The 18,031-nt window shown below is 42.6% G+C and overlaps 1 protein-coding gene across 1 annotated transcript in view; it reads right to left on the bottom strand.

Moving 5' to 3' along the window:
• Nucleotides 1-18,031, bottom strand: part of ETV1 (ETS variant transcription factor 1) — a 134,683-nt gene that overhangs the window by 114,295 nt on the left and 2,357 nt on the right. The window contains exons 4-5 of the mRNA XM_085630815.1: nucleotides 17,516-17,563; nucleotides 3,094-3,147 (exon numbers count right to left, since the gene is read on the bottom strand). Of these exons, the coding sequence (XP_085486941.1) occupies nucleotides 3,094-3,147; nucleotides 17,516-17,563 (102 nt within the window). The remainder of the gene's footprint in view (nucleotides 1-3,093; nucleotides 3,148-17,515; nucleotides 17,564-18,031) is intronic.

Below are 18,031 nucleotides of genomic sequence, written 5' to 3'. Positions count from 1 at the left end.
GGGAGAGAGATGGCGGAAGAAACATGTTAGTTGAATAGCATTAAAGAGCGGAACCTGGGTCGAGAGGGAACCTGCACGAATAACCTCCTAAAGGCTAGTGGAAGAAAGGGGGATGAGCGGGAATCGCTTCAGCAATCTCCAGTGGCAGGCTCCTAAGAACGTCTGGACCCTTTTAGAGACAGAAAGACACACTTTGTTTTCTGTTTACAAAAATGGCACTGCTTCCATTAGCCCTACTATTTAGACTAACCGTGAAAATATGAAATACAAATATGAAAGCCACGGGAACATGCATATCACAAAGCAAAGAGGCAAGCCACTACCCCCCCAATGATGCACACAAGACATTCTGCACAGACTGAACTATGTGCGTTCTTCAAGAAATCAGTGCATCGAATAGTTTAGTTTACTAACCTAGGTAATGGAGTTTAGAAACTGGATCATCACCAATACTAAGTGATATTTAAAGAAAATATCTGATGACCACCACCACACCTGTACCACACCTGTATCCCCCATGCCGACCTCTGCTTGATCTACCGGGGACCGTCGATCTATGCGACTACTGGCCCAGTTACCTTCTCGTGCAATGCGGAGCACACTACGCTTTTAATGCATACTTCCGAAAGGTCATAAATTGATTAAATACGAGGGAGAAACATTTTCTGTGCTGATGCAAAGACCTTCATGGCCCCGAAAGGCAAAGACTGGAAATGATCAATGAAAGTGGCTTCCACTCCTACCGGGCGAGCCCGGGCTGTATTACAAGACCAACAGGTTTCGGAAACATTGCAATGATCTTTTCACATCAGCCACATTATGCACGAGTTGCTAAATTCCAAACTATTGCTGAATTGTGCTCGGTGCCAAAGGCAGTAAAAACATCCATTAGGCAAGGCCAGGTATTAAAGATACATACATACAAATAGGCTTGAAGTATTTCCCCATGTCTTATCCCATATAAGCTTAATTATGAATTTAGCCATTCAGACTATTAGGTAAAACCGGATACAGCATAAGTGATCACTTCCTAACACGATCAGACATCCTGGCTTACCAGATCAGACATCCTGGTTTACCAGAGGAATATATGTCGGTACTACGCATTCCGTTGCAACGCATGCCTTTACCACGCATGCGTTACAACGGAATGTTTTTTCTACGCATAGCCTTTACCTCGATTTTTCCTTTACCCCTCTTTTTCTTTTTTGGGGGGGAGACCCCCCCCCAAACCCCCTTTTTTTTTTTTTCCGCCTTTTTCTCACGTCTTCGCCAACACTAAAAAAGGGCTGACGCATTTTTTCGGATGAAGAAGAAGACGTTCCGTGAAGACGTTGCTTGCGTGGTAAAGACGGTCATGGAAGCAATACGCGTTGTGAAGACGTTTACGAGGTAAGTGTACCGTTGTAAACGTAATGCGTAGAAAAGACTTTGTGGTAAAGGCTGTTTCCCTTACCAGAGCAGTCCCAATTTTCAACATATGCTCCAGAAAATGATTGTAAATGTAGAACATGTCCAATTTTTCAAAGCGATTTAACTAGGTACCGCGGGGGGCAGGTGTTCTTGGGTATCTGTGCAGGGTTAGTTAGCAGCCTGCACCTGAAGGCTAAGTAACACACATGATACTCTGTGTAAAAGTTGCATTTGATTTTCCCTTATTGCCCCTCTCCTGTGTATTCTATGCGGGTCAATGCCCTAAATTAAGTCACCCTGTGACCCCAAGATGTCTGCAAATGTGTAGTCCCACTTCTATGTTAGTGGAATGTCCCCTTTCTGGCTTCCAAATCCTGGCCAGCCTAGTCCTTCCAGGTTGATAAATGATGAGTAAACAGAGAATTTAAAGAAACATGCATAAACGTGGCCGACTTCCATTTATAAAGCGCTGGCTTGTGTATTGGTCAATTTCATAAATTCCGCAAGCACAAACAAGGCTCAACCCCGAAGAACATGTTTTGGGCGACGTTTTCTTCTTCCATTTTCTCTCAACTTTACTTTTTATGAACCTGAGCTTAATTGACCAATTGTCTTGGACAACTTCAGCCATTTCCAGAACAAACATCTGTATGCCTTTCCGCTGGATACCGTGTGTGTGTGTGGGGGGGGGAGGGGGGGGGGGGGTATCTCTGCGAGGACAATCACTGTAGAAACTAAGTATTCTCTGGGGCAGTACGTTTTCAAAAAAGAATTGCTTGGATCGCCTACCGATGGCTGAGGAAAGCAATAATGGCCCTCTCATATGGAGTTTATGGCACGGTAATGTCCTCTCACCGCTCCGAGAGGCATGCATTATCTCTTGAATAAGATACGATAACAACGCTGACGGGTCGAATGTTTTTCGTCACTGTGCTGAGAGCTGCCGGCTCCCTGAAATATAATGTTCTCCTGGGGTGGCCGAACTTTTTAAAAAAGATCCACTGTTCTGCTGGGAAGCTGCCTGTTCAAGAAATTCAGGTCCATGCCTCTGAGAGCGCAGGCGACAGCCCCCGCCCTGCCAGCAGAGACGGCAACACCAAAGGAAGCCATTTAGGGCATTTCTCCTTCACGCCAGGTCACGCTAGTGACCTCAGCCCGCTGAACACAGTCAGTCCACGACGGGGTCGAAGGAGCATCTAATCAACAACATGCGCTGCACTCTCTCACAGGAAGCCAGACGAAGAGATAACTTCCGGGTCATCTTCCGGCATCTTTCTTTATGACGTCTCTAACCCGGAGGGCGACACTTGATATCGGCTGCATCCTTTGACTTTGAATACCCCTCTGCAAGGGAGCAGGCCACGGGGAGGGGGGTTTCCATTCAAAATCACTCCCTTCCCCTGAAGTTGCATCAAATAACAATGAGCAGAGGAAATGGGACCCCATGGGACCAGGTCACACCTCCAGAGGAGCCAGTCTGTTGTCTCTGTGCTCCCACTCACGCCCACCGAGCACAAAACGCATCTATTCATGCGCACGGCGTTGTGTCACATCAGCAAACTAAAGTCTCACGTCCTTGAGAAATAAAAATGCACAGCGAACACAATGGAGGCCCGAATTCAAGTCTAAATAAAACATTTCACAAAGGCACACACGAGAGATGAGTCATGGGGTACTTACAATTTTCAGCCTGGTAGTCTGGCACAAACTGCTCGTCATTGTCAGGTACCTGAGCTGAAGAGAGAGAGAGAGAGAGACATTTTGAGAGAAGCAGCTACAGCGGCTCAGACCCGCAGCACCGAAGCCGGACTGTGATAGGGGTTGAGCATTATTTTAAGACACTCTTGAAATCGATTTCTGACAAACATAATATCCTGCTTTTAAGTAGTGCTTCACACTACGAATTTGGCATTTCTAGGTTTTGTAAATAACACATACTACTGGCACCCAATGTAATGGTACTTCATTTACCCAACTCGGAAGGATGAAAGGCTAGGTTGGCACTGGCGAGACTCAATTGCATCACCTGCAGACCACTGCTTGTTTCAGTGGCCACCGTTCATCCCACTGAACCACCTGCCAGGTAGGGGCAGCTGTTTTTTTCTTGTGTAGGCCCTAGTACTAGTCAATTATAGACACAAACACTGCCAACTCACTCGCATAATTCATCTTATGTCTTGCCGACCTGCGGTTGTGCAACAACTTCAGAGTCGTCTCCTGAGTGACAGCAGACATTCCCAAGCAATACCGAGATGAGGTTGTCATTAGACATGTGTCATGGTAAATTGAACTATGCTTCCTGTTATACGCAGATACATTTATATAAGGGAGAAAATCATATTACACCACAAGGTATATCTTTATATCAGACCATTTCCAAATTGCTGCTTCTACGTACATATAGGTGCATTTACAGAGGGGTTCATTCCTGCTACTAACACTTTAAAGTTATACGGACATGACACTTAAGTTATTTAAAAAAATACATACTTCACCACAATATAAATGTGTACATCAGAGCATGTAAATTTTACTGCTCCTATGTACAAATGGGTATTTATTTAGAGGAGTTAACTCCAGCGAATACAACTGTAATAAGTGTCATGTCTATGTATATTTCCATGAATATCAGTTTTGTTACAAATAAATACATATATTTGTACTCCCTTTATACTTTTTCATACCCCCTCTCTGTCTCATTCCGAACCTTTCTGAATATGAACTCCTAAACATCCTTCTTAAACATCGCTTCCATTTTTTTTAGCCATTTCACCCAGCTGACATGCACACACACAACCACTACTTACAAAAACAACGTACTACTTCCCCTTTCAATACCATTTCCATAATTCTAACCCTACTCTAAACTCTACTAAAGACAGAAGAAATCAAGAGCACAAACCTAACACAACTAAAGTGAGAGGGGGAAAACATTTATTGCCAACCTACTAACTGTTAACAACACATTTTGGGTTCGGGAGTAGCGTGCTGCTGGCTGCAGGGCACTGCACCGCCTCATCAGTGGCAGGTGGCAGTAGGTGCTATATAAATCAGTGGTGACAATTACTGCTGCTAAACCCTACATCTTTACTGAGCTATTTTCTGTCAGACTTCAGCAGCTAATCATTACTAAAAAGGATAGCAATATGAGACAGAAATAGCTAAATGGGACGGGAGGCTAAAAAACATCTGTTAACCCTATTACTGTTTGTTTTTACTACTCACCATCAAAAAGTAAACTCGAGGGCCTTGTTTCCTTGGCACCTCCCTTCAAAAAGAAGATCAGGTGCACCCCAAAAAACGCTAAAGTTATCTGTGTCCTCAAATCCTATAGAATCTATGGCATATATGTGCCACAATAGTGCCACTAAATCAATGAGTCCAGCAGCACAAGCAGATATACAGGCTAGGACCTCAGCATGGGCAGATGTTAGGGGATTGGGCGAACAGCAGCTGAACTGGATGCCAAGAACAAGAAATGCACTTTATGCCGACGGGGAACTGTTGTCCCTATTGCTGGCCCACATGCACAGCTTGCACCAGGTGATGATGCCACAAGGTCCCAGAAACTGGGCAGAGAGCTGGTGAAGTCTCGGCAGTCCTTTCTGGTGGGGATCTGGGCAAATCTTCGCCCTAGCAGACAGAACAATGAAATCTGTAGGATCTACATATATTAATGAGCAGGGACAGACACGCCACACTATTGAAGGGTTGTGAAGCAGTTTCAGATAGCAAGAAGATTGTCACTTTTGTCTAGTCTCTGTTTACTATTCAGGTTGTTACATACTCCTAGGAGTATCCGTGCGTGTTATAAATTTAAATAACATAACATTGATGGACTATCACACTCTTGACAATTCTCAACTATGGATGCGCCTGTGAATGTTCAGTCCCGCGTTCCGTTCCATGCTCCTGGCTTCCTGATCATAGTTACATGTAAGTGACCTCTGCAACTGACACTTATCTACAGCACGACTACCTACAGTGTACATGCCTACGTCAGAAGACAACGTTTTGTAAAATATGGGAAATATTCTTTGCGTAGAAGAGGCATGAATGTATATGAACACGAACATCTGAGCTGCCACTATATTCAGCAGAGAAAAAATAAATCAAATCATACAACCCCATATAGAAAGGAAAGGGCCACACCGACATGCGTACAACCCACACTTAGAGGCATAGTAATCAATATATAAATGATCTGCAATAATATGACGACTTCTAAGGCAGCTCTATAATGTCCAACATTCACATTTTCAACCCTGTGTTAGAACTAGAACATATAATGGATTTAATGCTATACTTGTCCTCGCACTGAGTAGCTCGAGTCGAGCCCCGCTTCTATGCAAGTATAATGTAATTTGCACATAATGCTCTCACCCTGACCTTCCATTAAGCTCCATTTCAGAAAGCGTAAGTCAGCAGAGTTCAGCCTACCATGCAAAAAGCGTCTGCCCTTCCCTAAGCAAACAATGATAGCTTGGATATCTATGCCCCGGATGCGTGAAAAAAGATCTGCACACTCGCTTGACAGCACTCACTCTAGTAAAAGCTTTCCTCACCCATCGAGATCCCGAGTTACATCTGCTCGAAATGTGCTCCTGATCACATTTTAATTAGAAGAAAATGAGTTGTGACATCACCACGCCTTACAGAAGTATCCCTGGAAAAAAAACAGCCTTCAAGCACTTAAGGCCACATACCCTCTTACCAATCTATTGCACGTCCCCATGGGTTTTGTATCTATTGGATTCATTATTATTTCATACAGAAATGCTGGTGATACAGCACCACAAAAAGCAGGCAAGGATTGTAGTGAAGGGCACACCACAAGCAGGCAAGGATTATTGTGAAGGGCGCACCACAAGCAGGCAAGGATTATTCTAAAGGGCGCACCACAAGCAGGCAAGGATTATTGTGAAGGGCGCACCACAAGCAGGCAAGGATTATTGTGAAGGGCGCACCACAAGCAGGCAAGGATTATTCTAAAGGGCACACCACAAGCAGGCAAGGATTATTGTGAAGGGCGCACCACAAGCAGGCAAGGATTATTCTAAAGGGCGCACCACAAGCAGGCAAGGATTATTGTGAAGGGAATCACAATTGCAAGATATGTGGAAGCAAGTAGAGCGACACAGTAAAAACACAAGTCCCCATCACAACTGATACTAATGAAGCCATCTTTGTGTTGTCAGAGTCTGACCAATTGTTGTCAGAGTAGCCAACGCGGATCATCAGGTAGGAAGGAATTCTGGAGAGCAGCTTTGAGAAGGGCCAGCGAGGAGATGACCTAAAGCCAAGGGAGAGGCCATTCAAAGAATGAGCGGAAGTTCACAATGCTCAGAAATCTGGAAGTGCAGAAGCATTTTTCAGGCAGGGAGGAATGTTTGGTGGGAGAGAAGATGGTGAACTCTTAAGGGAGTGGAGGGATCTGGTTTGCGCTAGGTGTGCAGAAGACCTACACTGCAGACAGAGCTAATATAGGGATCGGGAATGAAGGCGGAGTCCTTTTGAATGCTTGCGCCCTACAATGCCCTTCTGTATTATTCTATGGCAGCACTGCCTGGCACAACTCTCAGAATGGTCAGAGTGGAAAGCAACTTTTACATTTGGAGATCTAAGCACATTGGCTAGATAACTAGCTTAATGAATCCAAGAGATAAGTGAAAGACCTGTACTTCAACCTGATGCAGGCTGTTAAAACCACAACGCAATATGCTTGTCCCCCTGCGCTTAAACAATCTGGCATGGTACGCAAACAGGTACAAACGTTATTGAATAAAGTTTATTGCATGCAGAGTGAGAGGTGGTGAGAGTAAGAAGAAAACTAGGAAATACAAAGAGCAAGAGTGTGAATGTAATAAGCTTCACAAATGTGTTTCAGAAATAAAAGCAAAAGGAGCAGATCAAATATGCTTGGAATGCCAGACCTAAAAAAAAAAAATCATGGGATATTATGAACATGAACAGTTGGCGCACCGGAATTACCTCTGCTGGTGTGACCGACAGCCAATATTTCAACTAAAAACTTATTGAGAAACAATACACATGAAAGATTTCCAGTGTACACTCGTTTGACACGTTGCTGCACATTTATCGAGACACCCTATAAAAAGGACAGCAATATTTTATTTATTACAACACTCTTTTGAACTTGACAAGAGGACCTGGATATTTCAAAATTTTTAACACTTACTAAATAGGTTAAAAAAAGTTAAATGAAGGACGTGATAGATTCAGCTTTGTACACGAGAGAAGAGCTAACGGCGTATGCATCAGGTAAGCTGCAGACATTAAACACAAATGTAGGACTTTTCTTTGGTCAGTTAAAATCTTTAATCTCCATGGTAAGGAGGGTACAGAGTCACGGTCATAGATATCAAAGGAGGCACTAAAAACTAAACCTACAATCATTTTTTGAGTTTTGTATAGATACATTTTACTTCGTAGGCGCAGCAGCCACTCTGAAAATGCACTCTACAAACAATATTTACAACAGGTCTTAACACTGGGGGAACGCTATCAATATGTACAATGTGTTTTAAACTCAAACAAATGTTCAATTTATCAAAATATTGTTGTAGACCCCTACAAGCCACTTCCGGGTAGACGGAGCAGTGAAACTGTGATGACTCGCTATCATTCATGCCCTTCTAATTTCTTTCCTCCATGCCACTGGCAGAATCTAATATTTAATTCCAGGATAGTCTCCGACGGATTTTAAGCATTTATTTGATCTATCAGCTATAAATGATTAAATCGTCCACTACAGTAGAAACCTTAAAAAGTACCTAGGACACATGAACTGAAAGAAATGGAAGAAACGAATTAGGAGTTTCTAAAATTATAGTAGTGTCAATGTAAGGTTACAAAGGCGAAAAATTTAAATTCTGTGCCACTAGTACCCTTTGTAAAATTGTGCATGCAGAAACTGCTTGGATAAAAGTCTTCAGGACCCCTTACTCCCCCCCCCCACACACTGTTCTGTTTTACAGCAGTATTACCTAGAAGAGGGTAAATCTAGAAAGATATTTTCTTCAATATATCTACGTTCTTAATGTCTTCTCACCCACTATGTTTTATATACTTTGCCAGTGTAGTGGTAATTGAATTAAAAAGAAAAATCTACATTTTGTGGAGTTCTGCTCTACACACCGTTATTAGAGTTAAGGGGAGATGCAGATTTCAGACAATAACACAGGGCACAAGCAACACTGTTCCTGTTAAGTAAGGACTACTTGACTAATATTGCTATCTTTCTTCCCGCGCTCTCAAATGCCAGATTTGGGCAGTAATAATCTCAAGGAGAAACAAACTTGAAAAGTAAGGGGAAAAATGATGTCCTCAGCGGCACAGAGCGTATTCTTCAATTCAGTTCTTGAAACAATGGTTTCCTTACTGATGCCCCATCAATACAGTGCCGATTGTGCCGGGATGACAACTTGCGGCACTATCACATGAAAACTTAATGTGCCTAGTTTTTACCGCAGACCCCCACCCACAAAAGCTTATTTTCTCCGAGAGGGCCCTACATTGAACATCATGCTAAAGGGTCCTTTTGTGGGCTTGATGTGAGTAAAACACACATCTTGCGAGATGGACCAGAAAGTTGACTTAACGCCGGATGACATCCGGGCTATCTACAAGTCAAAAGTCTGAATCAATAAAAAGTGAATGAGAAGTTCCTCTTCTCAAGATTGATGTACCGGTTAGCATTACATTAAGCACTGGTAGCGCCAATTATTTATAGTTCATAAAAGACAAAGCATGCAACAAAAGTTAAACTACTTACTGCAATTATACGCTACAAATACAGTTATACAAAAAAGTCATTAAATCTAAAAATCCAAAGGGTAAAGCGGTGCACTGATTAAGTTCATGGACCAACTAGATGGGCTTGGAGGGCTCACCCAGAAGATAAATAACATGCTTCTATTCTACCCGTGACACAAAACACCAACCTAGACCAACCAATGCAGGCATGGAGGCTAGCAATTCACAAAAGGCGTACTCGTGTATCTATATAATAGGCACGAATGTCACATGACATTGAATATAGCAGTGCTGGACAGTGATACTGCAAACTTGTAACACTAAATTCTGGAAAACTAACAAACTGTGCAGGTTTGCCCAATTTATTTAAAGCAGGCTGCAAAAAAAAACTGACAAACGCAAAGTGCTTAACTAAGGGAAAACACAATGGAAACCAAGAGCCTCATACAATGTTTTGAAGGAAATGCAGGGTAGATTTATGTGGAACAGCTCTGGCTGTCTATTCTGCACCAAGAGACAAGCTGCCATCAAGTCTCCTGCCCTCTTACTTTCAGGGGCCTGCACATGCATGCACCATTGGCGGTTCATGGCGGCTAGGGGTGCTCTCGCTTATCCCATGACATTTCGCACTGTGCCCAATGTGTACAGTGCGAAACGAGGCACTGCCTCCACTTGCAAGTCATTTTCCAATACGGTAGAAATCCTCTCTATCCAGCAGTGAGATCCAAGTCCTGTGCTTCCTGATTTCAGTCATGGGAAGGCTGGAGGCGGACATGCCTATGCTGGCAGGCGGGCATTTTGCAGTGGCCAGTACCTCTGAAAGGGGAGACAAAGTGGAGGGTGGTACTAGTGCGATTAGGATTTGTAAATAAGACCATTTACTCTGCTCCAGCCCCGCCGGCCTGTATGAGGCACAGGCGGGTCTGACATGCGGCGGACTTCACCACACAATGCTGACCCTGTGAATCATGAGATGGCCTGGCATGTGAGAATTACCCGCCTCTACCAGAGTTTCAGAGGCTCTGGCCTGTCACAGAACTGAAGCCTATTCTTGCCCTAAAGGCACTCTGCTACATCCACCCGACTGCCCCAGACGCCTGGTTGTTCGCAGGCATTGGCCAGCCCTAAAACGGCCTTCCTTCCCCACAGGTGTGAGCTGAAAGTGTCACCGACATTGCCCTCTGCTTGTAGACATTTCAGTGGTACTTGCCTAAGTCTAAAACCCCATGCACACTAAAAGACCTACAGGAACTATCCTGACTCGAAACTGATTCTGCCCCAGCCCTATCAGTCACTGGCGGACGAGACCCGCTGGGAAATCTGCCGGTCTCCCTACAGCCCATCCGCCCCAGCAGAAGGGAAGGGCTGCCGCGACAGCAGAGCGTTTATTGAAGCGCGCATGTAAGCACGCTGTTTCTCCCCTGTATTATTAGAGCGTGCGGGGGAGGGTAGCAGCCGCGGTATCGACATGCCAGCTCCAGCCCACCCCAAGATGTTTCAATTCTCTTCAGTCAACAGGAAGCCGCAGCCAGGACATACAAAATAAAGCGGCCCAGCGCTTTCCACAAACGAGCAAGACACAAATCCCACCGCCCTGGAAACACAACAGAGGAGCACTGTGGCAGGTGGCCGGAGCGCGAGGCCCTCCCGGGATAAGGAAGGGAGTACTCGGCCGAGGCACAGGACGCTCCGGCGAACAGGGGGTTAAAAATTTAATTAAAACCAGCTCCATCCACCGTAACAATGACCCGGAGCCAAACAAGGCAGAAGATGTATGAGTCATTCTTTCTGCCAGTGAACGAGACAGCTGATCTCCTAAGCAATTCCTCAAGACAGGCAAGTAAGAGCTGCGGCTGGGCCTCCATTCACAAAAACAGGGTCCGGCGCGAGGCAGGAGGCCCGCCCCCGCCCCTCCCAGAGAGCGGCAGCAAAGTAAACTTGAACTCTCAGAAACATGAATGGCTGCGGCTCAGTCCAAGATGGAGGCCAGGGCCGCGCCGGAGCGTAAACAGAGTACGCAATCGCTAAAGAGCGGGCCGCCGTAACCCTTTCAGGCCTATTATTGGCGAAAATGCTGAGGAAGCGTACCTTAAGGCTCAGAGGCCTTCAAATGCCACAAGTGTTTTAAAATTAAAGACTGTAAAAAACTTTCTTTTACTCGCAGGACTATTCTGTTTCAAACCGATGACAATATTTATCCACCCTCGTTGCTAGTCGGTATCAAATTGCTCAGAAACTCGCTTGCTTGTCCCTTAGGGAAAGGCTCGATAATAACCCGGATGAATGCAATATTTACTGCAGGCCCGGGAAGACATAAAATACTCTCTTGCTCCACTCTCTTTCACCAAGTATAATTGTGCCTAAGAATGATATACTTGGTGGCTTTCACAGAGAAAACTTGCACCTACGCTAAACTGCAAGCACCGGTTAACAGCAAAAGAGCCGCAACTAACCTGAAAACCATCAAACACTGAACAAGGAAAGCATGCGTGCTCCCACGACGTGGATGGGAAGACACATTAGAAGCCAGGCAAAAAGGTCTGGTAGGGTCACTGCTTTCAAACCACAAAAAGATAAGCACACTTGGACTGTCTTGATATGGTACAAGCATTCAATAACAACCATAGCAGATAGCCATGTGATAAATACTGAAGACAAACAAGAAAAGGCAATTCGATTCGCATTATAGGTACCCTGTGACACCCACGTGAAAAAGGCATGTACAACTGACCGCTCATTACCCCGTTCACAAGGATTTATTGATTATTAGAACCCATCATATTTTAAAGATGTATTCTGTTGACATGATGTCCTGAAAATCATTTTCTCATCAGCACACCTTAGTCTGATGCTGCACAATACTGCGCAACATGACTTTGTGTTGTTCACAAACTACCATTTATAAATAATCTTCATTCTAGTATGAAACATCACACAACTATAAACTAAATGCAAATCTTCTGGACAATATAAAAGTTTTATCTTTAGGTCTATTTCAGGGCTCATAACTTCCCCGGGCACAAAATAAAAGGACAATAGAGGGGGAGAAATGGCGACCTCCGATGGATGGGGCCACCGCTTATAAAGCTAATAATTTTCTCTCTGAGGGAAATAGTTCTACCATACTCTCTGGGAAGCCAGATGGCAACATGTTTTCCAATATTTGCTCAAGACATTTACCTGCAGGTTGACGCTCTGGCCACCACAACAGCCACCAGTGTCTCAGTCAGCTGCAATTCTAGCATGTGCGCTGTCGCACTGCGACAGTACTACTTTACAAACCAAGATTATACTCAATGAAATCATACAAATGCAGCAGTCCTAGAGGAATATGACGAGCAAGCCCTATGCACACAGTGCCTGTTACAGGTACACTGTATGAAGAGATAGCCGAGTCATTTCTATTGCACTGGACCAAATGCAGTTCATTGGTAGTCAGACGGCCAAACATGATCAGTTATCTTTAAGAAGCTTGCTGGCGTTGTTAGAAAATAATGTTCAACTTATAATGCAGAAGCATAATTTTAAATATTTTAAAACCTTCATAGTCCTTTAAAAACGTATTTCAGCTACCTGGAGATTTTAAAAGGATGGTCTGATCCTGAGATGTCCTATCCAGATGTGCAAAGACTTGAGAGCCACTGCTCATCTTTCTCACCAATTGGAAGCATTTATTTTCAATGTATCTTTCCATCTGACAGGCGTTGACCTAATCTTACTTTAATAAGACACTAACATGTAAAACATGTGATATGGGCTAGTCCAATGGCCAAGACTGATGATTTGCCCGTATACAAGCAGGCATGCCTATGTCCTTGTTAGGACATCTAGTCTTACCACTCAGAAAATGGAGGACAAACATATCTCCTGGTGGACATCTATGCCAGGAGATCTCTGATAGTTCAACCCCCGGTTCTCACCTGCACCTGAAAAAACTAAAAATGTTCAATTCAGAGTTAAACTTAATCTGCTCTTTCTTACGCTGAAAGGGAAGTCAAACACCTCTTGCTGTAGAGAATTGGTATTCAGATGTGCTCTAAAACACCAACATTGTCCAACATTTTACAAAATAAAGTTTTGACCGATAAAATTGTCTCAAAAATCTTGAATATATATTTTTTTAAACGCATCAGGGAACAATAATGTTATACTGAAAGGATTCTAGTGGAATGGCTCATTATTGACCAGAGAATCATCGTCAAATTTTTCTGCCTGTTTAAACTTTTTTTTTACCCAACAGGCATAAATAACTCAAAACATAAAACGAAAAATCTGGCAAATCTCGACATTTCTGAAAAATAATACATACCGGCTGTAGTACAAAACGTCAATACAGCAGGCTACAGAAGACCCATGTTTTTAACATCATCTTGATGGTAAAACCAGGGGTCTTTCGCAGCCTATCGGAGACAAGGGTTTTTAACAACTCAATTTGCCTTAAGACTTTTGGAGGCAGATTACAGAAGTCTAAAGTCAGATTGAGTCCTTAAAACAAAGTGGTCCTCACCTGAGATTTCTGAGAGAAGAACTTAAGTTTTGGCAAAAGTATTTTCTCTAACATCACCACAAAAGGCAAATAAAAAAGTTGTATTTACTACAGGATAACCAAATTAGTAAATGATATGGGATACTCCTCCGCTAAAGAATATATCAACCTCTTTGCGCAAGTCATCAGCACTGTGGCCATTGTACACCCAACTCACAGATGTAGACAGGTTTTTGTACTCTTGGTACTTCTGCACTTACTGCAGCATACAATCATACAATTTCTCAGAGGGACAAAAAGAGGAATTGGATTTATTTAGTAAAGAAATGTACTGGGTTCACTTTGTTGGAGTACTGCTGATATAGCAGAAATTTTGGCATGGAAAAGAGGGAAGCTGAAGGTGAGAAAATTAAATCCAGAATGCTATGTTTCACCATTTGAAAGTTGGTGTCGCTGTATTGCAAAATGGTCAAGTGGTCTATTTGATAAAATACTAATTTAAGAATTAAATAGGCGTCTTTGGAAGAGTAACTAGTTCATACATTTATTTTCAAATGTATGTCCATGGGTCTAGCAATATGACACCCTTTTGCATTTTCCTTACCGGTGAATCCTAAGACGGTATGTCAAAAACATCGGAAATATTGAAAATCTACACTTCTGAACACCCAAACACCGTGCCATGACATCACATTATATAAAAAGATCAGCAAAAATGAGAATATTACAAAGGCAATGTACCCCCTACCTTCAAAAATAAAATAATTTATATTGACCTTACTTGTAGCTATGAAGCATTTTAGAATAACTCAAGAAAGATGCAGGAAAGTGTCAACCCTGTTTGAATTTATTGTGTGGCCTTGAGCTACGACGATTTGTCCGGCAGATCCACTGGTCCAAGAGACACCCTAAGGGATGAATATAGTCTAATATTCTCACTTGAAAAGCTAAGAGACAAGTTTGGACACTTGCACATTCACTAATGAACATGGCAATATGAAAGAAGGTTAGGTAAATGAGCTGAACAAGAATTTGTTAAGCTCGTCAGAGTCTACATCATTTGTAGTGCAAATGTTACCAACTCAGTAGCAATACGAACACTGCACTACGCAAGAGACTATTTTCCTAAATTGTCACTGCAATCGATGGACTGCTTTTCACTAAACTTGAAAATGATCAGCAGAGCTTTATATGGCTGTAGCTCCTGAATCCATGAAGTCTCTGCGTAAGGCTTCAATTTCTTAACTCAAATGCCAATTCCAACACTTCTTATTCACTTACTGGGTTGCTAGAAATTCTTTTAAAAAAAACTAAAAAAAACACTTTCTCTAGAGGAAGCAAGTTGGGAATATGGCTCTAGTATTCTTGGCACCCAACATCGCGGCATTCCTGCTGTCGGATCTTGTGCTACCCGCTTGACTCACATCTGTCACCAGAGGATTTTCTGAACCCTTTCCTCCTCAACAGAGTTCGGAAGTTGTGGAAGAAAACTGGTCGGCTGCCATTAGTCTCTTGAAAGGATTCCGTATGCCTAAAAATGTAACGATCACTTTCCAGACTACAGAGTCTAACGGACCAAAATATGCAAACGTGACCTATCAGGCCAAATTGGCAGCATGGTGGGCTCCAGCAACCGAAAAGGACAAAAGACATATTCATTCATGAGTACACAATGGTAAATCCAAGCGTTGTGCCTTGGCAGAAGCTACTATGGACTCAGCGCAGTGACATTTTACTTTAACAACGCATGCAGGGTTTAGCGCAGTATATACATAAAAGAGTATTTTAAATAAGGCCGCATAAACAGATGGCCTTTGCTTGTTCAGCCAATATATAAGGTAAACATGTAAATCCTAAATCCTCACATGCTGTGTTGTTCATGAACCCCTTAAGTTTACCCAGAACTCTGATAGCTGCTGTAAACTCTGTAACTTATGGCTACAAGTCATAAAACTTTGTTCGGCCCAATGCCTATTTTCCTAGTAATTGTTAGGCTACAAAATCAGTGCTCTGAGACTTACAAAAGGGTCCTGCAATGTTGTTTAGATAGGTGCACCCTTGAGTCTCTATTTGGAATGCTGGGTTAATCACTGAACAAACATTTACGAGCACACTTAGTTGAAATATATCAAGAAAATCTCAGCTCAGACCATAACGTTGTAAGAAGCCAGGAGGTAAATGAAAACTGCAGCCGAATGCAAGTGCCTCAGAATTAAATAAGTTCTGGATCGAGCGCACAAGCAACGGCAGGAGTGGAAAACCTGGAGAACATCCATATTATCTCAACCAGCAAAGAATCTTACTTACCCAAATCATAATAGATCTAAAAGAGTAAGTCAATTTCAAAAGTATGAGATTTTGGGTTTGACTACTATAGTCGCTATTCTTGCCCCGTTATGTGGTTTTATTTCAGAATTGAAAGTGTTTGGGGGAGGCAACACAGACTTAAACACAGGAAAACAAGCCAGAATAGTATTTGATGGCTACTAAAACTGTGTTAGTGATAGTTTCTAAACAAATAACAATAAAAAAATGTAAATGTTGCTTTAAAAAAGGGAAAAGTGTTAAAATGTCAACTACTCTGCTTCAAATGTTCCTCAAGAAGAGCCCTCGTTCTAAGAGACATTGTAAAAATCAGCCCAGTAGCCTCCCAAAAATGTATCACCAGCAATGCCAGACTTCACCACCTCCCCCAGAAATATTGACAAAAAGCAGAAACAGTACGGTGCGCTTAAGCATGCAGAAAACATCAACATAACGCGCCAGCATATTCAACGGAACAGGCAGGAACCAGAAGTGTACAAAACGTGGGAACATTCAAAATGTGCAATAAGTATAGTTTGAGTATATATATATATATATATATATATATGTATGTATATATATAAATATATACACACACGTAAACATACATACAAAGATAGAGAAATAAATGAAAATATAGAGCATCTAAAGTGTCAAAAAAAACTCCAGAGAGTCTTCTGAACTGAGAGTGGTACATGCAAGACTTGTGTTAGTACATGATAGACAATGTTGCTATCAATTAATAAGAAAAATGAATGCTTCTGTTTGACTTCTTCAATTCGCAGGCGCTCAACATACAAAGTAAAAGCTGGATGTATTGTTTCCTTGCTGTCTTTTCTTGTGACTGTACATTAAAAATATTAAAATAGACTACTGGCATAATCAAAAGTCAACTCCTCAACTCCATCATCCCCAAAGGAAGCAGGGAAAACACCTGAAATACAGCTAGACAACACCACCAAAGTAGCAGTACACATGGTTCGATTCCATTCACCCATACTATAAATGGAATACAGACCTAAACTTCTGTGCTGTGAGCAAGCTGGGAAGAAGACACTGGCGCTCAAATCTTGAAGCATCCCGTCACGATGGATCCAGAGAAACAAATTGCTGCCATCAGAAAAGTACTCCAGCAGAGCAGCGAAGGAGCATGTGTGCTGCTCAGGAGGAAGCGCGCGAGACCAGCTCTGGCGCTCGCTGTCTCTCGAGGTCCAATCACACAAACCTGATCAATGGCAATTAAAACCCGAGCAGAGGCTCAGAACTCGAGAAGACTTCGTGCATTAGTTCTTGCCAAAAGCAGATGTGATTGTGAGCTGGAAGCAATTTCTCCTGGTAATTTGTGATGACACTGGATGGATCGGCCCCAGAGTCCCCAAAGACAAGCTCATCACAGGCTCTAATGTATGCATGACACATGAGGTGCCTCTTTTAGAGCTCCATTAATTGGACTGAACATAAAGGCAGCAAGTTCAAGACTTCTCTCCCTACAGTGATTTTTTTTTTTTGTACATGCAGTGTGTTTTTTTTTCTTACCTTCTGCAAGCCACGTCTCTTGTAATTGGCTCAGATCCTGAAAGAGTTCTGAAAGGAGAGATTAATAATAATGAATATAAGAGCACCAGCCACTCACATCCTACAAGAGCACACACAGCAAGTCCGAAGTGATGTGAAGTCAGAAGAACATACATCAATCAGACCATATATATATACATACATCTACACACAACACACATCAGACAGCCACAAATACATGCAAGTGATTCTTAGCTACTTTAAAGTGACCTCTGGTGCAACACTGCATGTTAAATTGTCGAATAGTGGCGTGGGGGGTCATCAATTCGCAAACTCTGGATTTCAAATACTAATTTACACATATGTAGGAGCATCAAAGTACGTGTCATCTGAGGTCAAACCGTTCGTTATAGACCTTACAGCTCATATTGACTCCCATTCATGTGTTTTCCTATTTTCAAAAGTTACAAAATGGGGTATACAAAAACAAGCAAACAGCACATTGTTTACAAAAAAACATGCCTCTTTTAAAGACAA

Source organism: Triturus cristatus, chromosome 10 (genome assembly GCF_964204655.1).
Source record: "Triturus cristatus chromosome 10, aTriCri1.1, whole genome shotgun sequence".
NCBI classification, from domain to species: domain Eukaryota; kingdom Metazoa; phylum Chordata; class Amphibia; order Caudata; family Salamandridae; genus Triturus; species Triturus cristatus.
The sequence above is the reverse complement of the archived record's forward strand: the minus strand, read 5'-3'. Positions and strand labels throughout refer to the sequence as shown.